At 35.6% G+C, this 24,673-nt stretch overlaps 1 protein-coding gene across 9 annotated transcripts in view; it reads left to right on the plus strand.

Annotated features, from left to right (window-relative positions):
- The window catches only part of CPED1 (cadherin like and PC-esterase domain containing 1), a 310,851-nt gene that overhangs the window by 102,159 nt on the left and 184,019 nt on the right, over positions 1–24,673 (plus strand). For all 9 annotated transcript variants that reach the window (XM_038004438.2, XM_038004435.2, XM_038004436.2 and 6 more), the window contains 2 exons: positions 3,937–4,069; positions 6,100–6,268. In XM_038004438.2, coding sequence (XP_037860366.2) covers positions 3,937–4,069; positions 6,100–6,268 — 302 coding nt within the window. The remainder of the gene's footprint in view (positions 1–3,936; positions 4,070–6,099; positions 6,269–24,673) is intronic.

Consider the following 24,673-nt stretch of genomic DNA (forward strand, 5'->3'; position numbering starts at 1 on the left):
CCTATAACAATGCTTTTGCCTGGTTCTGGAAACGTCTCCTTCCTGGGCTAAGAGTGGTAAAAGCTTCCCATTTTGTCTGTCCTAGGGAGCTCCTCTACCCCTTGTTGATTTTCCTGAACTATACCCTTGTGTTTGTTAGCAGTCCTTCTTTCATTGTCTCGTGGTTAATAGTCTCTTCAGTTACTCCTTTGACTCTACTGTCTTCTGGGGCCCTGACTGACAGAGTGATTTCCTGGCTATCACTTAAGTTTGTGCATATATCAGTTTCTATTTACTATATGTGAAAGTTCTGAGGTTATATTTGCAGAGCTTTTATACCTGTAGGCTAAGTTCTAAGACTTATCAATGCCCTCAGGCAGGAGGAATGATTAATATACTCATAAATGGTACTTATTTACACTTCTAATCTCAAAACTAATTGCTAATTATTAAGTAAGGCCTTTATCTTTATTGAAAATTTTGAAATAAGAAAATGCTAGCTAAATCTAGTTTTCTAATATGAAAATGCAAGACAATATTCAAATATCTGTGAAATATAATTATACTTTTATTATTACTTCCCTATTAATTATTAGCTGTAAGGCAAAACATTAAATCAAATGCAATATAAATTTGGTAGCTAATTTTTGTCAGTATAAGTGTTTTTTCAGTGTTTAATATTTGACTGTGGTGTATATATTCATATGCCACATAGAAGGGAAAGAAATAATCAAATAAAATGTTTTTAATTCATTGGAATATGATTTTGTTAAGCCATAGATTGACTTAACCCCCCAAAACAAGTTCATTGTTAGAACAAGTATTTCAAATATTTCCTGAGCACTTACTTTAGTGCTTATTTTAGTCACTATAGTGTTCAGTGATGTGGGAAGTTCAGAAGACTCATGGGATTTACGTGCTGGATTTTAGAAGGCTTCCTAACAAAGTCACAAGTCTATTAATTGTTGGTTGGCAAGAACCAAAATGAAAGCCCAGGTCTCCTGTTTCTGGTTTAATCATCATTTTCATAATACTTTTTCCCCAACCAGATATTAAAAGGTATTGAAAAGCAGGTTTCATGCATCCCTAACAAATTGTTCACTTTTGTTCTGCGTAAACTTTGCTGATTATACAGTTACAGGCTTCAGGGCTCTCTAAAATAAGCTAAGAGTAGCCAATAAATAAAAGTACAGCACTATTCACCATATGATATTTCACATTTTAATCTACTTTCTATTCAGTCTGCATATCATGGGGCAGGAAAGCCCTAAAGAGTCACGCTAGGTATTCCATATTCAGTTACTTTAACATTTTTAACAAGTATATGTTAATGAACTAGGCTGTTTGGAAGACTGTGTCATACAGCCTCATCACCCAAATCCTTTCCAAAAGCAGAAGGTCTTTTGAGCATTGTTTGTAGGAGATTTCTAGGCTCTTTGAGTGTGTTGGTTGGGCCATGGAGAAAGGGAATGGAATAATAAATGGATTAGACTGGACTGTTGAGAGAGCCCTTGAAGGCTATGCCAGATGAAAGATACAAGACATATTGCTCCAGGCATACCTTTATCTGTTAAATGATAGCCTAGGACACCAAAATGTGTACACGATTATTTATGAAATTCCATAAAATGCATTTGCAGCTTTTAAAGATATGAATGAAGTTTATATCTGAGTTGTGGCTATAATCAAGTTAAATGAGAATAATTTTAGAGGGGACAGCTAGTTACAGAGTTTTTTTTTTTTTTCTATTAGAATAATAAAAAGTAACATCCAAGCCTGGAATAATATAATAGGAAGCCTAGAATGTATTGATATATGTATAAATATAAAAATAAAGGTAAAGTTATTTTGCTCAGTATTCATTTCCATTATCCGATCAGAGTTTCAGAGATTCATGTGGAAATCTGACATAGTCTTGGCAATTCCTGTATTGGACCCCTTCAGTGTCATGTATGGCTCCACTTGAGCTAAACCAGAAAAAAGTGACATAAAATTGTTTATTCTTTTGACATGTTTTTTGACAACTTCCTCAAAACCATTGAGATATTATCTTGGCGAAAAACTTAATATGTCTAGCTTCTTTAATGTCAACTGTGCTTGAGTTTGAAATCAATTCTGTGCTTTTTGGCAGCAAAGTAAAAGGGAAATCAGAGTAAATCATACTTTTTCTCATACTTTACAAAAGAAGCCTCCAAATCAGCTCTTTGGAGACACAAAACTTGTCCTAGTAATATACTCTGAAAACATAACTCTATTTAGTAAAATTTTAATTAAGAACACGTATTTTCTTACTGCAAATTTAAAGGCTTACATAAACATTTCAACTTTTTAAAAGTTGTGATTCTCAAGAAAATAAATTAATGGCTGTTCATTTATCATCTCCAAAACCAAAGCCATTTGAATATTTCCTTTATTATGATGTATTAGAACTTCATTAAAAGGAAAAACTTACAAATAAGTTATCCTTTTTGGAGCAAGATCACACTGTGCTAAATAATGAGATATGGGAATACATTGAACAGCTTGACTTCTGCTGACTTTTACTTAAGAGTGTGAAGTGTTTTAAATTAGACTATGTTAGTATTGATGAAATGTGCACAAAGGGGAAAAATAATTTAAAGGCTTTGTTCTATTTTGAGAGCTAGATAAATTATATAATTAAAAAATAAAGCACTGTGACCTGGGATTAGGAAAACAACTTCCAGATACTGTTGGAGAGTGTGGAAATTGGAGCAACCATTTTGGGAGGCAATCTGGCCATGTCTAACAAATTTGCAGGGCATTTGCCATTGACCTGACAATTGCACATACCAATGCGAATCTGCCACTAGACAAATTTGTAAAAGTACACCAAAATAGATGTATAAGAGTATTCATTGCAGTGCTTTTGAAATAGCAAAAGAAAAACATTACAAAAATAATCTAAATACACAACAATAGAGAATGGCTAAATCAAATGTATATTTATTTAATGAAGCACCCTAAGCTATTAAGAGGTATATATGAAATAACTCTGAATATGCTGATATGGAAAGGATGCCAGGATGGGTTAGTAGGTATAAATAAGCCAGACATATATTATTATAACACCTCTTTGGGATAATTAAAAAAAACAAACAAATACATACATATATAGGTTCATGTAGATACATTGATATTTTGTATTTGATATTTTGTTGATGTATTGTACATCAACTTTTGTATTGAAGAAATATATGCATCTGACCCAATGTACTTATTCAGATTTTAAAAATTAATATATAAGCATTGGTTTTTGGTGGGAAGAGGTTCTAGATAGAAGTGGATTGGAGGATGCTTTTTCTGCTCATTTGGTTGCTTTCTGTAATATTTGATTTTTGTAATCATGTATATGCAATACCTTTATTTTTAAGCATGTCAATATGTGTGTTCTTAAGTAAAGCATTATTATTGTTCTTTATTTTTATATACCTTAAAACGCAATAATTAATATTTTATTAGACAATAAAGCCCTGTTGTTGAGATTCCCAAGGTCACGAAGCATAACAAACTTTAGTATATCAGCATTGTATTGTCGGAATCAGCTCAAGTTTTCTATGTAATATTCTCATCACAAACAAAAGTCTGCTCTTACAGCCACCACCCCCTCATTGAGAATGCATCCCTCAACTTTGTAGGATAGATCAGCTTGATGTTGGACAGTTAGAGACATTATATCTACCTCCCGTTCTGAGCAAGAAAATGAAATTAATTGTTACAGTTGTTTTCCTCCTCTGTAGTAAGAGAACATATGGCAAACAAAGGCCTCTCTAAATATGCATTCATACTTAGTGGAGCCAAGTTTGACTCAGAATGGGGAGAAAAATGGTTGCATATTTCTCATGTACCCTGCAGTTTAACACAGCATACTCTATTTTCAAAGCAGTTCCAAAAAGAAACAATAAAATGACTGTCTTCTGCTCTCTTGAATCTTTTCAGAATCGCAACTTCCAGTGAGTCCCTCTGTGTGTCTGGATCAGGGAATACAATTAAAGCCGAGTGCTTCAAGTCACCTTTTAAAAACAGTGAAGCCACGTATGTGGAAACCAGAGGACTGGAGACATGAACAGCTGTAAGCTAATCAGTGTGAATTGTTATAACCAGCATGCATTTTAGGAGACGGCTAACAAGAGAAAAGCACAGAACAGATATGGGGAGTTCACAAGTGTGAATTATTAGTTTCTCTTACATAAATTTTCAGCTCTCCTTTTTAAATAAAGAATGCCATCAATGACTTTCTCCTAGATTAATTCAAACCTGTCCTGCCAGAGAATAAACATTTGGGTAAATTGGACTCTTATCTAGTAAGTTACATTAAAGGAAATTGAATTTAAAACCTTGACAATGCAAAACTATAAAATTTTAGCTTCCATTTTATACTCAAATGACTTTGCCTTAGACTATGAATATGACTGGATGCATTCTTTTTGCTATTTTTTTTTTAATGGCTCTTAGCATCTAAGAAAGTATCTGCTATATATCAAGTTATCCAAGTTTCCTCCAGGGAAAGGATTTTATAATGTAGATAAATTATAGTGAAAAATTAAGAGGTTTTAATTATCTTATCCAAGACACAAATAAGTTTGCCTTATCTAATTTTATAATTATTAAGTAGTATTTAAACAGTTAATAGTATTTATTAAGAATCGTATGCATCTTGTGCCAACCTAGAATTTTAAAGTTAAAACTAGGTCAGGTGCAGTGGCTCATGCCTGGAATCCGAGTGCTTTGGGAAGTCAAGGCAGGAGAATTACTTAAGCCCAGGAGTTTAAGACCAGCCTGAGCAACATAGCGAGAATCCATCTATACAAAGAATAGAAAAAAAATTAGCCAGGCATGGTGGTGGATGCTTGTAGTCTCAGCTACTCAGGAGGCTGAGGCAGGAGAACCCTTGAAGTGGAGGCTGCAGTGAGCTGTGATCGCACCACTTCACTCCAGCCTGAGTGACAGCAAGACCTTGTCTCCAAAAAAAAAAAAATATATATATATATATATATATAAATAAATAGCACAGTCCTTTCATTGATCAAACTTAGATATTTAACATTTAGAAATATTATGTAGAAAAGCAAATAATTATATATTTTGGTATTATTTATGATGAAAGCATATTTGTTTCATTACAAAATATTAAACTGGTGTTACTTTTCCTTTGTAGCCTGAAGTGTTTTCTTTTTTTGTTTGTTTGTTTGTTTTTTTTAACATTCAATCCCTTAAGTTAACTCGTCATTATCTGGGAGTAGGGACATTAGGTAAGATTGAACTAGTGGGCAAAGTATTTTCACATATTCTTGGTGACCTGTTCACTGTGTAAAAACAACACATTTTTCTAGAGAAGAAAAAATAGAGCAAAGGTAGGCAGAGGTAGAAGGTTTTAGAAAGTTTCACTCAAACTGTAATTTATATCACTACTGTTGCAATGGTACCGTGCATCTGAGGTCTTGGGTACTGTGACTAATTTATATATTTATTTTTTAAATTCAACTTTATTCTACATGCTATCTTTCCACCTTTTTATTTTATTTATTTATTTATTTATTTATTTACCTACTTACTTATTTACTTATTGAGAGACAAAGTCTCACTCTGTTGCCCAAGCTGAAGTGCAGTGATGCGATCTCGGTTCACTGCAACCTCCGCCTCCCGGGTTCAAGTGATTCTCCTGCCTCAGCCTCTCAAGTAGCTGGGACTACAGGCACCTGCCACCATGTCTGGCTAATTTTTGTATTTTTAGTAGCGATGGGGTTTCACTATGTTGGCCAGGCTGGTCTCGAACTCCTGATCCGCCCGTCTCGGCCTTCCAAAGTGCTGGGATTATAGGCATAAACCACTGGGCCCAGCCACCTTTTTTACTTTTTAAAAATACTTTGATTAAATCTGGCGGAGTGGGGAACTATTATCAGTTTGACTCATTCTAGCTGTACTTCTCCACCACCTGGTGGTGATGCTAATAAGCAATTGAAATTGTTCAAGGAAATCCACACACTGAAGGTGGGCGTCCTACAAAGGCTAGAAGCAGTTTACAAAGCTTGAAGGTAATTTGCAAACTACATACTCAACCCTACGTTAGGGAGCACTAACTACGTTGTTTTATTTTTTTAGGAATGAAACGACAGTCCTTGCTCCACATGAAACAATCTTTCGAGCCGAAGATCTATCTGTGATTCTTAAAGCGTATGTGTTGGTGACATCCTTAACCCCTTTGCGTGCATTCATTCATTCAACTGGCACAGTTTGGAATCCGCCAAAGAAAAAACGCTTCACTGTCAAGGTAAGCTCTCAGTTGAAGCTATTATTTCACACAAGTACGCTGAAGTAAAGTGAGTTGGGCTGCCATCTTCCCACCTTTATGGTTATCAAATCCCATTGAACAAAGATCACATCTTTTTTATTGCTGCAAGAAAAGATTTTCATTTAATAGGTGCAGGTTTAAAAATGAATTGGAAGCAGCTTAATTCACTAGGGATCACAAAGGCTGCATTCTTTTTTCTCGATTCATCGTGATAGTTCAATTCTTTGATCTACTTATTATAGAGCTAGTTCACAGCTATACTCTGTTTTTCTTAATTTTTCACTTATTCGAGAAAAATATAGTCAAAGCAACAAATGGAAATACAATTTTGCCTTTGTGCTTTTTGCTTCACCCTTAGGAAGCATAATGCTAGTTCATTACACCAGTCAATATGGAATATTTGCTGAGTGAAAAATAAAGCTTTCAAGTGTGCCTAATATAGCAAGCTATGACATAAAGGATAATAGGAAAGATTTCAGGGAAGAACTTAATCCCAAAAAGTTTAGTAAGTTATAAAAGGTAGCTCAGGTCAACTTGGCGGAAAATGAGATCTAATGATGACAATACGTTTGATAAATTTTAAAGAAATTTTGATTTTACAGTATTTTATTGTTCTGCATACCAAAAAGAGGAAATGGAAAGAAACTGAAAGAATGCACAGGGTCTCTCATAGTTTCAACAGATTCAAAAATGATTGAACTTGATTTTTTTCAAAATTTACCTTTATAAATTGAATTTTGAATTTTGGAAAATCTTCCAGCTCAAGAAGAAGGCATGAGCAAATTGTTAGAATTTATTTCTGGCATCTTCTTTTTTTTTTATTTAGTGTGCTTTTGTTTTTCCCTCTTAAACTTTGTTTCCTTTTTCACTGTAAAGCTTAAATATTCTTCTGTAAGTTTAAAAGTTGTGCATTCTTTACATATGTAACATACAGTGGTCACTGTTAATTTAAAACATGCACTCATGTTTATGTTTTCCTGTTCATTTCTTAGACTTTTCAATATTTCCATCTGCTTCCCAACCTTGCCTTCTCAAGACTCTTTTGGTCTCTGTACCACTTCCCAAAATCCCATTATCACAATGTAGATTTTTAGTTTTGGTTGAAATAATCACTTGTCCTTTTTTTTGGTCTTTTTACCTCAAATACAAAAAAAAAACTGTATCAAGACACTTACCATCCTCACTTCCCCACACTGTTTACAATGTCCTCCTGGACTTGTTTCTTTTATGATTCGAGTGTTTTCAATTTGGGTCTGATGTCTTTAATATTTAATTCTAAAAATTTGTTTTCATGATTTCTTGAAATATTTTTGCTCACTGTTTTTATTCTTCCTTCTTCTGTTGACCAGATTTGATCCTTCCATTTCTATTTATATTATTTGGCTTTTCTTATCTGCTTTCTGGAAGCGTTTCTGTTTTCTAAGAGTTCTTTAATCTTATCTTTTGAATTATACAATCTGTGTCAGTCTGTTTTGCATGGCTATAAAGGAACATCTGAGGCTGGGAAATTTATAAAGAAAAATGTTTATTTAGTTCATGGTTCTGAAGGCTGTACAAGCATGGAACCAGCATCTGCTTGGTTTCTGATGAGGCCTCAAGAAGCTTCCATTTATGGTAGAAGGCAAAGTGGGGGAAATCATGTCACATGGTGAGAGAGGGAGCAAGAGAGATGCCAGGCTCTTAAACAAAGCTCTCCTGAGAACTAATAGAGGGAGAAGTCACCACCAGGAAGGCACCAAGCCCTTCATGAGTGATCTGCCCCCACAACCCAAACAGCTCTTAGCAGGCCCCACCTCCAACACTGGGGATCATATTTCAACTTGAGATTTGGAGGGGGCAAATACCCAAATTATATCAAAATCCTTCTTACACTGTAGCTTTACTGCTATCTCATCTGTTGTTTCTTGTATTTCATTTATTTATTTAATGCTGCATGTATAACTTAAATGCTCATTTCCCTTCACTTAAAAACTAGTATATTTTTATTTACTTCTAACGTTTTTACCGTATTCCTCTTTGTTCTTTTTAATGATTTCTTTTTCACATTTTATTTTGCTACTATCTTCTATTATTTCTTTCAGTATATTGCTCATGCTTATTTTAAATTCCTCATCTATCAGTTTTGACCGCATAATATATGTTGTTCAGTTGGTTGCCTTTCTTTTGAAGTAGGTGTATTTTTTTGTGCATTCCCTATATTGTCATTTGAGCTTAAGTCCTCTTGCAGACATTATTTATTCCAGCCAGTCTAGTGTTTGGGGAAGGTCAGTCCTTTCAGGTGAATCCAAGGAGAAGGGAGAGAATGTGTTCCAAACATGAAGAAACAACTTTTGGTTGCTTCCCTTTGTAGCCAGGTAACTTTCCTGGTCAGAATTTCACCCCATAGACTCTCTCAGGCATAAAAGCACTGGGAGGAAGCACACCTTCCTCCATTATACATCATCAAGCCTGAGGGTTGACAGACAGTAGGTGGAGGAGTGAATGCCACATGTGACCAGTAACTCCACACATTTTTTTCATCCTCTCTCCCAAGAAATTCAGCACTCTGAATCCCGGGCCTGGGCTTAGCATCCTTAACAAGGAAGGAGCAACCAATGATTGTCCTAGGGGAAGACAGGGGAGAGTTAGGAGGAAAACGAAAACATTTTCCTTCAGCCTGTTGCCTCAAGTACCCTCCAACAACACCCCTCCCCCAACTCCACTTATCCCTGACCATGGCTACCACTGGTCAGACCAGTTCACGATAGCTCTAGAATCCCTTTCAAAGAAGTATTTGTTATTTGTTCTTTGTTATCAAATTATTGCTTGGATCTCATTTCACCTGGGCTAGTGAATCATCTTAACAGGAAACTGAAGCTCTTAGATATTTTAAATAATTTTTAAAGTATTTTTCCTCTTTTTGTTTAAGTGCCGCTCCCCCTACCCTGGTACAAATAACAGGCTAATTTTTATGATAGTATTTATTTATGTATTTCCTGAAAATAAATCATGAAAAAAGAAATCTCCTTGTGATCTGGTTTTCTTTAGATTTTCATGCTTTATTCGCTATTTCCTTTCTTATTCATGTGTTTGTCTTTTCTGTGAGACAGATGGAAGCTGTAGCACAGGAAAGCATGTAGTTCTTGTCATTTTCATCCTCTCCTTGGGATTTATCTTTTCAAGATCTTGCCTGATTATTCTGGACAATACTGTTATCTCCTCTCAGAGGGAGGTAGTGCAGCTTCCTGGGTCAATGCAGAGAAAGCAATTGTTTCCTTACTAGTCCAAAGTTACGCTTGATGATACAGATAAGTTTCAGAAAACAAGAGGATATTCATTTACCCTTCAACTGATGTACTTGTTATTTCAGTTAAAACAAATAGATTATAACTCATCTGTTAAATTACTTAACCATCCTCAGAAATACTGCTTTCTCCTGGTATTTTTAGATGTGAAAAAATACATAGAAATTTCACACTGCTAATGTGAAGGACAAAACCAAAACCCACTTTAAAAACTACCCACGCTATACCAGCTTGTTATTAAACACTGTTCTCAAATTCCACAAAACATAATTTTGTGTGTGTGTGTGTGTGTATGTGTGTGTACTGAGTCCTGAATTCAAAGCCCAAATGACTTAGTTAAATCAGTAGTGATTTATGTACTGTGTGATGAGGCAAGCCCACTAAACTAGTTATCAGTGGCCATTTATAGAACATTCTGGCAGCTAAAGAAGGTATGAAGGCAATAACAGATAAAACTATGAGCTCATTTATTTCCAATTAGGTCTTCTGCTGAGATACTTTATCTGTTAAAGCTTTGTAGAGAGTAAAAAAAATCAAGAAATGCAAATTTGAGGAATAATGGAAAATAGAAACTTTGTAAACTATTTTTAATACCTTCTATAGAATAAAGTATTTAAAAATTTAAGCATTAGATGTTTCCCAAGGATGTTCAAACCTAAAAGCAGAGGAAGATGTGAAAAAGAAAAAAATTGCAAATGTGACATATGCTTACTATATCATTTGATCTGATTTTAAAACAACTCTATTTGTTGCTGTTAAGACAATATCATTTACTTGATGAGTATAATAAACCCAATTTTAAGAAATATTTTATTTAAAAATGTCTTCCCTTAAAAAGCTCTCAACTGAATTATAAAACACTTCAGTTTGTATCTATAAATTCAAGAGTAAACCCCTTTCACAAATATTCTAACTATAACTTTTGGTTAAATGAATCTATGCCTGTCTTAAAAAACAGGTCATATAGATTAACTGCAAGAAATGTCATAAATTTAAATTTGGTTCTTAGAGCAAAAAGTCACAAGTCATCCCTTCATCCATTGTAAATCACAAAATAAGTTACCCAACAGAGAGGCAACTGTAATATCTGTAACGTTTTATGATGTCTGAAGATTCCTTATACTTCTGACCATAGTTGACTGACTGTTTTTATGAAAATGTATTGCTGAAGAGATTTGTGACTTCTGGCAGAAAAGGTTGTCAAAAGCCTTATTTTGTCCAGTCAAGACATAAATTAAATTAATTCATTGTTTGATCAGCCATCCCATATTTGAAGACGTTAGATGTGTTGCTATTCCATATTTGACATCAGATATAAAGTTATATGAAGATGATTCCTTGCATATAATCAACTCCCTATAAGTGTCTCTTCGATTGAATTGAGTCAAAGGTCATTTAAAAAATTTTAACTGCATGCGTGAAGAAATTGCCTGTGTCTATTTTATCCCTAACTGCTGTAAGCCAGCCACTCTACTTTGCAATGGTGTATACACGATATAGATAAATATTATATAAATGATCATTTGTTTTCCAGTAAATGCAGTATTCAGAGGTCATAATCTGAATTTCTAGATAAGGGCCGCTTTGATAGAAACAGGGAAGTCTGGGATACCATAGCCTTTTTTCAAGTCAGATTTGTGAGTTCTAAATCACCAGCTCTCTACCACCACTGCAATGGCCTTCAGGGGACCATTCTTCCATCTCCAGTGCCTGCAGTTCCCTCTCACATCAATGCAATCAACAAATGTGCACAGAGGGCAGAGGAGAACTGTGGCAAAGAAAGGAATGTTGTTATGTACAAGATTCCTTTTTAAAAGATGCATATATTCCTTATTCATTTTGGAAACATGACACAGTTGCAGGGATGAAGTTAGCCTCATTTGTCGTCAATATTTATGCAGTGCCTTTGATAATGTTGGGTGAGATCGCTCATATATTCCCAAGGTAAAAATGAGTAATGTCTTTGGAAGAAGGTATGAAGTGACAGTATGGTTTTTCAACCTTAGGAAGTGTTCTCCTGATCTTCATTTTATGTCTAAAACTGCAGGCTATGAAGCAGACCTTGTAAAAGGCTTTTTGACTGAGCATCTGGCCCTTCGCTAGGCCCAGGAGATTTATGTCAGCTGTAGAAAGAATGTGAATAAAAGTCTTCTCCTGAGAGTTTGTAAAAAGAGTTGATGTATTACTTAACCTACAACCTACTTTTGCTTGAATTAAATTTTAAAATTGCATCAGGGTGTTCATTTTAAAGTATGATTTTTATATAAATAGAAATTATAAATAACCAGCATGTAATTGAATAAACTTGTGACCAAAGCTGACTTACTTTAAAAACTTTTACAATAACTGCAAAATAATCAGCCACATTGATGTTAGATATTATTTCAAATATACGTTTGCTCTAGTAAAAGAATGACTGCCTTGTAACTGTACATGATTTTAAAGTACATTAATGTAGAATAATTTAATTATTTTGCACTAATATTCTTTATGCCAACTTTGTGTCTTTTTTTAAAAGCAATTCATTCACTCATTCATTTCATTCCTTCATTCCCAACTTAGTTCTGTTAAAAGATTTGTCAAGTCATTTTGTACATTCGTCATTTTGTACATTCATTAATTCTGAAGGCTGAACTTGGATTATTATCCTAAATGTAAAGAAAACTATTCTTTAATGATGATCATCTTCATTTGGCCGAAATGATAACTTAAGCAGATGACTCTAAGCCTCAAAAAGGCAAGCAATGTGTCTGCATCTCCAGAGCCTCACAGAGTGCCTGGTGCATGGCAGATGCTCAAAAATGTTTATCAATGAATCGTTGTCTATCATCCTCATTTTAATTAAAGGTACCTCATTAATAATAACTTATTAAAAACTGCCATTTGGGGAAAATAAGATTTAAGAGCAGGTTCTACAACAGAAGATAGTAGTATGGATTTACATATTCCATCGTTGTTAATTCAAGCATATTTTCTCTTCTGAACTAGGGTTGTGAATGCATAGATATATGCAAATATAATTAACTAAAATAATGCTTTATATAGGTAGATATATATACACACACACATATATGTGTAGATATACCTACTATATATATATAATGTATTGACAACGTAAAGGTAAAATCTAACACTAATGAATGAATTTGCTAATTATTATTGCATTTAATACTAGAAAATCAGTAGGCAAGTGTTAATTATATATCCAGAAAAATGGAGGTGAGCTAATACTCAGGGATTTCAGTGTGAAATCAGGTGAGGTAAGTTTATTCATTCTTCCCTCCTTCAGGATGCTTGAAAGATCGAAAAGTTCCTCAATAGTACTTTGGAGGATAGAATGTGTGTTTCCCTTCTCAGCTCCTCCCCTTCACCTGTCCTGTTGGGAGCCTGCTTCTCCCTGGAGCCATCAAGGGAAGGTATATGCTGGGATGAGGATGGGGCCTGGTTGAGGACTTGAAAAGAGCAAGTGTTGTTTCTCTGAACTGGATCCCGGAAGTGTATGGCCGATGAACTTCACAGAAGCTCTTAAAAATTAATCTCTGCAGGCTCTTCCTCTTTCTGCCATTGGCCAGCACAGTAATGCCACTTGGATTTCTGTTACGCCTTGCTGATCACAAGTTTATAAAATAAACAGATGTTTAGAGTAAAAACCAAGCCTGGGAAAAGAGGTCTAGTGTAAGCAATCTTTCAAAGCACTTTAAGCATCTATAGAGAGCAGCACCCTCTTAATTTTTTAGTTTCCTATTATTTCTTTAATAGATGAGCCAGCTAAGCCGTAAAGATGTTCAAAGACAGAACAGCTGTATTCCCTTTCTTCACTACCCTCCATGCAGAAAGGATTGTTAAGATGGATCTTTGGGTAATGAACCATGAATTAAGGCAAAACTCCCTGCAATCTTCTAAATGTTTTCATTTCTGTACAGGTACCTAGAGAGTTATTGAATTTAATTTTATAAATCTTTATCCCTAAGACTTTAACAACAAGGCTTAACTGAGTTTTTCATCACTGTGGTAATGTTAAATATCTTCTGATGACAGGAAAATATATTGGAAGGAAAAAAAAAAATCACATAAAGTCAGCAAACAAGAGAACAAAAACCAAGAGGGAAAATCTACTTGCCTAAATCTTTTTGAAATCCTTAAAAGAAGAGATTATGCTTATTCTTCATTTACGTAGGAAACAAATCTTTAGTGCTTGGCATAGTACCTAGTATTCAGCAGATTCAGGGAGAGAGAAATGGATTAGAATAGAGACTCTACTCATCAAATAGCTGAAAAGAATAGTTAGTAATAAAAATAACTCCTTTACAAAGTGGTATGTGAGTGCAAGGTAATAACAGTGAAAATAATGGCAGTAATTGTTTCCAAAAATTAATTGCTTTAATGGTTAAGTTTATTACAGAATATGTACTCAGTGGGGAAGTTAAATGATTTTTACACTTTTACTTTGGGTATAGAAAAAGAGTAAGTTTTTACCAGTACATTTTGAAACTTATTAAATGTATATCATTTTTGAGATTTTTATTAACAATATCCTTTATTCCTTGAGATCTGTCTCAAAGGCTGTGACAAATTCTAAATATAAAATATCCTCAAATGTGCCAACTAGGTAAAACTGATTTGTCTGCTGAAGGAAGACAGGCTTTTGCTCCCTTCAGGAGAAAAATCTGACTTGCATTTGTCTTACGTGATTTATTCATTGTAAGTTTAAAATGAAATACAGCCTTTTTCCTTCCACATATTAAAATGTGGTTTCAAATTTAGAAGAAACAGCAATCTTTTTTCATCAAGGAAATCTACATAACTGTGAGATGGAGCAAAACAATTACTGTATTGCCCCCAAGTGGTCTTTTTTGCTATTGTACAAATAGTCTGAGCTGTCCAATGGCAAAAGGAAAAAAGGAAAAAATGCTTAGCAAAGCATGGACCATTTCTCGCCCATTGAATTATACATGTTTATTTTAAAAAGTTATTTTATAACCCATAATTATGGTAAGAAAGCTATACTTTTAAGTAGATTGTGAATGATGATAATTCTTCAGTACAATTTAAGTTACCTAAGCTGCACAATTATTTGGAATGATTTCAGCATTTGTCAGCCACTGGACATTGTTTTTTCACTTAAGAACATTTTGCAATGCTATTAAAGAATGGTATCACTTAGATGACTATATATTAAGAAAATTCATTCTTCCAGCTCAAATTCATATCGTAAAATATAATACTTTTTTTCTATAGAAAAGTTAAGCCTATTAGTCATAAACTTGTGAGTATACATTTAAGTGAAGAAATGTACATTTTGTAATGTTTTTTTCATATAAGGAAATTCAGTGATATTTTCTAGAGCTCTTTCTCCTCAAGGAATTTACTTGAGAGTGGTATAAATATGCAGAGTACACAAATATAGGATACTTTTTATGGCATATTGACTTTACTTAGAAGAAATGACTTATAAACATGCTATACTGTCTTATGTGTAGATCAAACAAAATATGTCAGGGATGTTAGATTGATTTCCATAAACCTCTAGTCTAAGCCAGTCACCACAAGCTCAAAAACATCACCCTGTCCCATTGCCCAAAAATTAAGGCCTAAACATTTTTCCTTAGAAAAACAACAAAAGAAAAAAGATTTTGCAACACATAGTTTGAAACTTACTACATAATCCCAGTTTTAAAATTACTCTACAGTTAGAGCTGGCATTTTATACTCAACGTGTAAGACTGCACTACTGTTTCCATGAATCTTTTGTGTTACTTCTGTCTGATTACAACCTGAACCTCAAATCTGCTGTTAACTGGAATTCCTTTCAATTATCTAAATGACCTGGTATTATGATATAGAACTGAACATCTGCGTTTTATTTCTCTGAGTGCTACTGAGGCAGCAGAAATGGATTCTCTCCCAGGATTCTTCAGATATATTTTGCATTCTCTACCTTCTGCAACATAAAGACATATTTCATTGCTTTTGTTAGATCTCTATGGATCGTCATTCTCTCATTGCCTCATTGACTGTCACAGAGGATTCCTATACACATCACTCTATCCTCTTTGTCTCAAAACAATTTGTCCTTTCACTCCCTATTTCTAGCCTGTAAAAACCGTTCTTAGAAGCTCGATGAAGCAAGTCTTTAAAATTTAGAGAAAGGGACTTCAAATAGGAGAGGAAATTCCAGGCACCCCTTTATTTACATATATGTCCATATCCATATGCACTATGTTTCCCCTCCACATCAGCTTCTTCATATGTGGTCTCTAGTTTTCCGGAATCTAACAGTTCCAGGTACCATAGCCTCATCAATCTGTTTAAAAAACATACCGTTCCAAACTGATGCTTTGGTAGAAATTTCTAGTAGAATAACTTCTGAGTAACTTCTACTGGAAAATTTTTCAGATATATTGAAAAGGTATATGAATTTTTCTATGTGCTTGATTACCCAGATTATCTACATGAAGAATATTTGTTCAGATCACACAGAGAGAAATCATTACTTTAAACTCAGAAGTCACAGAAGAAAAACATTATGCTAAGGAAATATATTTCATTTTCATGCCTTCAAGGAGTTACTGTTAAAGAAATGTGATTTTAAAATATGAATAGGACGATGATGACATCCTTTCAGGCTGAGTAATAAGCAAATATCCAATTGCATTTTTACTTTAAAGGAGAGAGAAATAAATCATCAGCATTAGAGCTACAGCACTGGATATGCAGGAAAGAAAAGAAAAATCCCAAGCCATAGTTCTATGGGTCTGGGGATGGGTGTGCAGTAGGAAAGTCCTTGTACAAACTCTGTGACCTTAGACAAATCTGCTAACATCAATGGACCACTTTCCATGTCTGTAAAATAGGAACGGTTTTCCTATGAGTTAAATTAGCCTTTTGATTCCTGCTACAAGTATTTACCAGCTACCTCCTATATGCTAGATGTTATGTTAGGCTCCAGTAGCATAGCAGGAAACAAGGCAAAGTCCCTGCCTTTGTAAAGTTTATTCTTATATGGAATGACAGATGAAAAACATATAATGAATTAATTATACACATACAAAGAAATTCGGATCATTACGAGTATTTAATATATCTAAGAATGAAGTGAACAGGATGGATGTTGACTAGGAAATAACTGGACTGCCCACTTTATGAGAGGTAGGAAGATTGCCCTGAATAGGTGAGATCTGAGCCGTAATTCTGTAATGAGACTAAGTGCCATTTGAAGAGATGACAGCGAAATATTCCCAGCAAAAGGACAATTCCAAAGGTAGGAGAGTCTTCACATATTCACAGAATGCCACAACCACTGACTGTGTAACATGTTGAACACAGGGTGAGTGGTAGGGAGATTGAGAGAAAGGCAAGAGCCTAATCACACAGGAATCAGGAAAAGTAAGAAATTGAATTTTTTCCCTGTGGGCAAAGGGATGCCTCTAAGATAGTGAACAGGAGGTTATCATGATCTGATTTACTTTTTAAGCCCATTCTGCTGCTGTGTGGAGAATAGATTGAAGAGAACTGTGAACAGAGGCCGAGAAACCAGTTGCAAGGCCATTCAGGGGGCCGGATGAGGAGCAGGGTGGCTTGACCTAGGTTGGTGAGGTGGTAGTCTAAAAAAGGAGAAATGTGGATACGTTTTGAAGGTAGAAACAAGAATTGGTATTGGGGTGTGAGAGGCTAAAGACAGAGGGTTCAAGGATGACTCTTCAGCCATTATTTGAATGGTGGTGCCATTGACTGGGAGATCAGATGAGGGAGCAACCAGTCGGGAGGAGGAATGGGAAAGAAACATGAAATGAGGAGGTGGAGAGGCACACAGGTTCCTGTTCATACAGCAGCTTACCTATTGAGGCTGGTTCTTACCTACCCCTTCTCAGGCCTTGTCTTCTTTGCTCTGTAACCTGACTGAAGGCCCTACCAGAATATTTCTGTCCTGGACAATTTGGTGATTCTTTTCCCATTCACTTCCTCTCTCTACCTTTCTTCTCCCCAGTCACTGCAACCCCTATGTCCAACAAAAGTATCCTACCACGTCTAAATGAACAGAAGAATAATAGTAGCTATTTGCCCATCCTAGTGTGACAGGGAGGTTCCCACAGCTCCAGGTACCCATTGCGATAAAAACCGTCCTGGCAGAGGTGCCTGTTTCTCAGCCACCATAAAATCAGGGGTTATTTTCAAACAGATGGTGCCTCAAATCACAAGTCTAATCTTTTGAAGGATAGTAGAGTGGTCCAGTGTGACGTATTCAGATAAGAAGGTGAGAAGATGCTTAGGAAAATGCTCACCCTAACAAGGGTTCCATCTATTCAATGTTTGGGATGGAAGCCAGAGTGAAGTTGGAGAAGTTTGAAACAAAGAACTTAAATCAGAATTAGAAAGCCTTAAGTTACATTCTAAACACTGAAAATAAAAAAGAAAAAAACACACGAAGTTCTTAGATCGCCTTCTCTGTATGAGAGGTTCGTGTGAGAAGGAGATGCAGGCTCCATTTCAAAAAGAGGAGAAATGAAGACAAAATTTAAACAATGATAAAAGGCAAATTGAATCAGTCAGCTTTTGCAGAGCAAATCACCTCCAAACTTAGTGACTTCAAATAAGCATTTATTATTTCTTTTGGTTCTATAAATTGTCTGGACGGCCTCTGCTCATCTCTATAGGCAGATGGTGGCTAAGCTTGACTAAGTGGTCTAGCCTGCCTTCACTCACACTCCTGCATATTGACTGGGTATCAGCTAGGGCCACTGGGATGACTTGGCCATGTGCCTGTCATCATCTTGCAGTCCACCTAATGTTCCACCACACAGTGGCAGTTTCAGGATTCTTAAGAATTGCAAGAGAACAAAGCCACTTGAAAAGGTCAAGTCCTTTTGAAGTTTTTGCTTGTATAGTAGATTGAATGGCCACCCCCAAAAGGATATGTCCATATCCCAACCTCCAGAACCAGTGAATATTACCTTGTTTGGACAAAGGGCCTTGGCACATGTAATTAAATTAAAGATATCAACATGAGATCTTCCTAAATTATCCAGATGGGCCCTGTGTATGTCCTTGGAAGAGAAAGTCAGAGATTTGACACAGAAGAGAAGACACACAAAGGAGAAGATACATCTTCACATCTTCACTCATGTGAAGATGAAGACAGAGATTAGGATTTTGCATCCACAAGCCAAGAAATGCCAACAACCACCAGGAGTTGAAAGAGACAACAAATGAATTGTCCCTAACATCTTTAAGGGGAAACGTGGCCATGTGGACATCTTGATTTCTGGACTTCTAGCCTCTAAAATTGCAAGAGAATACATTTCTCTTGTTTTAAGTTGTCAAGTTTGCAGCAATTTGTTACAGCAGTCCTAAAAAGCAAAAGGAGTTTACATTACATTTGCTAAATATCTCATTGGACAAAGAACATCACATGAACAAGCCAAGATTCAAGGGGTGAAAAAATAGACTCCACCACTGGATGTGAGAAGTTGCAAAGTCACACTGCAAAGCGGTGTGCATACTGGGGTGGGAAGAATTTGTGACCACTTTTTTGCAAACTGCCACACTAATGAAAATAAATACTTTCATGTTAGGGCAGATTACCAGCAGGTTTAGCAGGATGTAATTTAAATGTGAGAACAGGGAAATATTTAAACTGGGGGTAAGAGAAAACTAGAGAAGTGGGAAGTGGGGACGAGTATCTTGACTGATGACTTATCAACTAAAAGAGAAGTAAGTTTATAATGGTTATTTGTCCTTCATCAAGTAAGATATAGAAACAGTATAATTTCACCCACAATAAATGGGTTGAAAATTCGTGCATTTAATCTATATCTTCTTGCATATATAAGTTTGTTCATATGACATGAAGCCAAAACAACTCAAGGAAAAGCAATATTGAATATTTCAGTAATCATTCACAGCTAATTTGACTCATTTGTACTCCAGAACTGTTTGGGAATTCCTACTCTGTGCTGGGCCATGTGAAGAAAGACTCAAAGAGAAATATTGGTTCTTGCTTTCAAGAAACCCTCCAGTAGGGGAGAAATATGTATTTATAAATAACTAATACAGGGCAAAATGCAAGGCATGATTCAGAGTTGCAGAGATAGTGAAGAGTAGGAGAGAATTATTCAGGCTGGAGAAAGGGAATAGGTTTCATAGAATGGATGGTATTTTAGCTGTGCTTGGAAGAATGAGTAGGGTTTCTTTAAAAATGAAGAGGGATGTTTATATTTGCTTTGCCAAGGCAGCATGAATCATGCAGGTGAAAACATAGATTATAGTCTTGGAACTATGAACTGCCTTGTTTGGCCAGAATTTGAATGTCCGTAAGAGACGGGAGAATCCTAGGGTGGCCTGAGGTGAGAGGGATGGGGAAAGAAGGAAGAGAAAAAGACACAGGATTTGTGGTAGGTTAGACCAGATGAAGATATACTACAGATGAAACCTGAAGAGCTTGAATTTCATGGAATGTAAAATGTAAAGTGACACTACTGTCATTTTACGCTTCTGAATGTATTCTCAGATATGGCCTTATTTGAAACTTTTTTTTTTTTCTTTGAGACAGAGCCTCTTTCTTCACCCAGGCTGGAGTGCAGTTGCAAATCTTGGCTAATCTACCTTCTGTGTTCAAGTGATTCTCCTGCCTCAACCTCCCAAGTAGCTGGGACTATAGACATGCACCACCATGCCTGGCAATTTTTTTTTGTATTTTTTGTAGAGATGGGCTTTCACCATTTTAGCCAGGATGGTCTTGACCTCCAGACCTTGTGATCCGCCTGCCTCAGCTTCCCAAAGTGCTGGGATTATAGGCGTAAGCCACCATGCCTGGCCTTATTTGAAACTTTTATGAAACCCAGGAGATAGGTTGATATGTTTATATACACTCTATGGATGAGGAAATAAAGATTCATGATTTAATGAAGAGGACAGAACTAATAAATGTGGTTAGGATTGGGACTCAGATCTCCAGTGACTAAAATCTCGCTTAGTTACCACGGACAGCTTGTAGTACTGCTCTGCATTCCCCCCATAAAGCTTGTTGGCTGCTGAACTCAAGAGCTCAATGCCTGAGGCAAGGATGCTACCTTCAAGTTTGTCATTTACACCCTTGAGTTCTATGCCTACCTTCATGAGCTGATGAACTGTAAGTGCAAAAAGAGACAGGTTTTCTTCTGTAAAAGCAAAGCTGAGTATTTATAACATTCTTAATATAGGACAATCAACTTAAAACATTTCAGATGAATTAAATGTGGGTATAACAACTTTCAAAATTTGGGGGGAAGCCGTAAAACCTAGAATGATTCTGCCCTGGGATTTCTTTGCAAGTGTCTTTGTGTTCTTGGTCTAACTGCAGTTAAGTCAATGCCTATGGGTGAGGTTTCTGTGAGTTAGATGACTTGCAATTCCAATTAGTTCACCCATAGTCAAAGGCCTTGACCATATGTCAAAAGATTGACAAAGGAATACAGGTTTAATTTTTTTTTTTAAAGTTTAAGAATTGGGTATATCACTTTTTGAGTTTTCATATAAAAATAATGTACTTTGTAGTAAAAAGAATAAAGGTACTTCTACTGTTTACAGCTTATTTTACTATTGTGTGCATAAACGTGCATGCGTGCATAATCATCTATTGATTAATTGCTATGTCCTTCAAGCACAAATGAATTAGCACCTTATGGTTTTATATGCTGATTTGGAATGTTCAAGATAAGTTCAGCTACAACTGATTCATATCCTTCTGTAAATGTTGGGGACTTCTGTTCTTTATGAGCAGGGAACTGACATGATTGGAACTGGCCTTCATAAGGATGATGACTGGCAACAGTGGAAAAAAAATATTGAGGGCAGGGAAGTCAGTAGTCAGTACTCAGGGCACACGGAGATGATATGGATTTGGGCTATCTAGCATTATATTTGACTAGATGCTAAATCATGAACTTTTAAATTATGCATAATTAAGTACCCACCGAAAATACAGCATGTAAAGGAATGAATATTGTTTGGTGTGAGAGAGGTGTAATGTAACTGACAGGAGAAAGGTGTGAGAAAACAGCAGAGTTGTCATAAATTTCCTATAGATTCAACAGACTTTAACACCACAGCCACTTAAAAGTTAGGGCAAATTGCTCTATCATGTTCTTTATTGTACAACCAGAACCCATTATTTTTTTATAATGAATACATTTCCTTTTCTTTTGTAATTGACCAGGAGACTTAATAAGACCTAAAAGAGATACCCTGCATAAAATATCCAGTATATAAATTGAAAACATTTTCCCTTTTTACTTTCTTAATCATTTGAGAGTATTTAGAGATATGAGATAGGTATCTTTCTGCCAAATGAATCCTTATTTGCAAATTTTTGTACTGCCTGTAACAAATATTACTTGGTACAAATATTACTGGATTTCAATGTCATCTTCTAGTCAAGATAATTAATAAAAGATGGATTGTTTTCAAACGAGCTGTCAGAACTTATTTTATTGGAAGTTCAAAGAAGGCTTAGTTTTGACTTTAATGGGAATAGTTGTGACCTGCTTGAACAATGGCATTCATATAAAGAAAATGAGCAGGCGTATACGTAGAGAGTTCAATGATAAAATCTTTACAACTTTAGCTTTTGCTCTTTGCTATTAAATCTCTCTGCTCCTTTATATCCCACTGAGAGATTCCAGAAGGGATAATAAAGAAAACCTGCCAGTTTTCTAAGAAGGTTGAATATAATGCAATCAAGGGTCTATCATTCAAAGCAAATAATTAAATTTTTATTCTATTCACAGCCTTTTGTATTTCTGTACTCCGCTTCTGAACAATTCCCTTATATGCTTGTGGGATAGTTTAAAGTTTTCAGCTGTGAAACTGATTAAATTATATGGAATCTACATTCTGAATTTCCAAGTTTAATATATGCTATAAAGTTTAGGGCTGTTAAGAAGTACGAATGAGTAAAATTATTCATGTCACTGGAAACAGAAAACTTATTTAAATATTGGAGTTTTTAATATAATTCCAAAGAAGGAGTAAATGTATCCTAATTTAGGTTCAGCCAATTTGGTTTTCTGTGGTTTACCCTAAAGCAAGCCAATTTTCAGTGAACTAAAACAAATGATGAGAGGATTTATATTCTTAAATCATTTGATGTAACATGAATTTTTTTCTTGATCTAGGCAATTTGATTTAAGTTGCAAAGAAATATTCTTAGTTTTTCCAAAAGGTAATTAGGCTACATAAATTCTCAAGTTGTTGAGTTGTTAATTATGTGGGTGTAAAGGCATGTGCTTGAGAATTGTGACAGTTTCAAACACATTTTAGATAAAAGTAAAAATACAGATGATTCATTCTTCTGGATTTCAGGGTCCATCCATAGTCCTAAACCTAATATGATCAAAACCACAAAGGCAGAAGTAATGCTGGGGCTTTGCAGCAAAGCAGATTGGCTTCAACATCCGTGTTGGTTGCTCCCAGCTGTATTACCTTAGGCATGTACCTTGCATTCTCAACCCCAACTTTCTTCATCTGTAAAATGAGGATGATGAGTACCACCTTCATAGCATTGCTATGAATACAAAAAAAGCAGTACATGTAAAATGCACGGTGTCTGCCACATAGTGTCAGCTTGGTATTATTAAGGTGATTATTATTAAATACAACATAGAAAATTTGCTCTCTCCTCCCATATATATATATACACACGTGTATACATATATATACACATGTATATACATACACACACACACACACACACATATATATATATGTATTTGAGATGGAGTCTTGCTCTGCCACCCAGGCTGGAGTGCAGTGGCATGATCTCGGCTCACTGCAACCTCTGCCTCCCAGGTTCAAGTGATTCTCCCGCCTCAACCTCCCAGGTAGCTGGGATTACAGATGAGTACCACCATGCTAGGCTACTTTTTGTATTTTTAGTGGAGACGGGGTTTTGCCATATTGGCCAGGTTTGTCTCGACCTACTGACCTCAGGTGATCCACCTGCCTCGGCTGCCCAAAGTGCTGGGATTACAGGCATGAGTCACCATGCCCAGCCAAATTATATTCAAATACAACATGTGCATTAAATTAAAAAATTACATCACTACTTAGGTTTGTAATTTAGTCATTTTTCTCCATTTCTCTATCTTTTTTCCTCTTTCTTCTATTGTTAAAAATCTGATTTTTTTTCTTCTAAATCACCTTCCTCTTCCAAGGGTCCACGATGCTCACCAGCACTTCATTTTTGGCCACAGCTCTCTCAGATGCGTTTTGGAGTGGGGGCAGGCAGCCATATCCAGAGCTGGATGTCATATGCCTTTGGGGATCCATGATGACTCCCCAAGGGGCTCAGAGGCACATGGACAATTTTGAGAGAATCAGTGCCCAGACGTTCACCTTTCATATGGATCATACATTGAAACTTTCTAAAGTTTGATTTTGCTGAAAAGATACCTCTTAAGCAGGTTGCTCTCTCCCATTCTTTTTGTACATCCTTCTGCTCTTCAAAAGAAAGACCCAGCTTTTGCTAGCTCTGATATTATAATGATGGTTACTCAAAGGTAAAAAAAATTTGCCAAAAAAAAAAAAAAAAAGAGAAAGAAACAGACAAATTTAACTATGTTGTTCTTTAGAGCAAGTGAAGGATGCTAATCACTAGGTAACAAATCCTTCACAATTCAGCTTGTTTTCAGTTCTTTGTTTTTAAGAAGGTTGAATATTTCATGATAAACCACTATGTAATTTTTAACATATACTTTGGAGGGTGTTGAAAGAACTGAGCCATGTTGCTATAACTAAACCCTTCCGTCCACAACTGTGTATTTATGTGAACAAATTTTCTTCATGCTTATATTAAAAATAATATTAATAATGATGTTGAACCCTTCTTGTTCTAGCATTAAGTGATATTCTTTTAATGGATATATGAATTAATCAAATAAAATGAAATGGTCTGGGCACGGTTGCTCACTCCTGTAATCCCAGCACTTTGGGAGGCCAAGGCAGGTGGATCATGAGGTCAGGAGTTTGAGAACAGCCTGGCCAACACTGTGAAACCTGTCTCTACTAAAAATACAAAAATTAGCTGGGCATGGTAGTGCATGCCTGTAATCCCAGCTACTAAGGA

Source organism: Chlorocebus sabaeus, chromosome 21 (assembly GCF_047675955.1).
Source record: "Chlorocebus sabaeus isolate Y175 chromosome 21, mChlSab1.0.hap1, whole genome shotgun sequence".
In the NCBI taxonomy this organism is placed as follows: domain Eukaryota; kingdom Metazoa; phylum Chordata; class Mammalia; order Primates; family Cercopithecidae; genus Chlorocebus; species Chlorocebus sabaeus.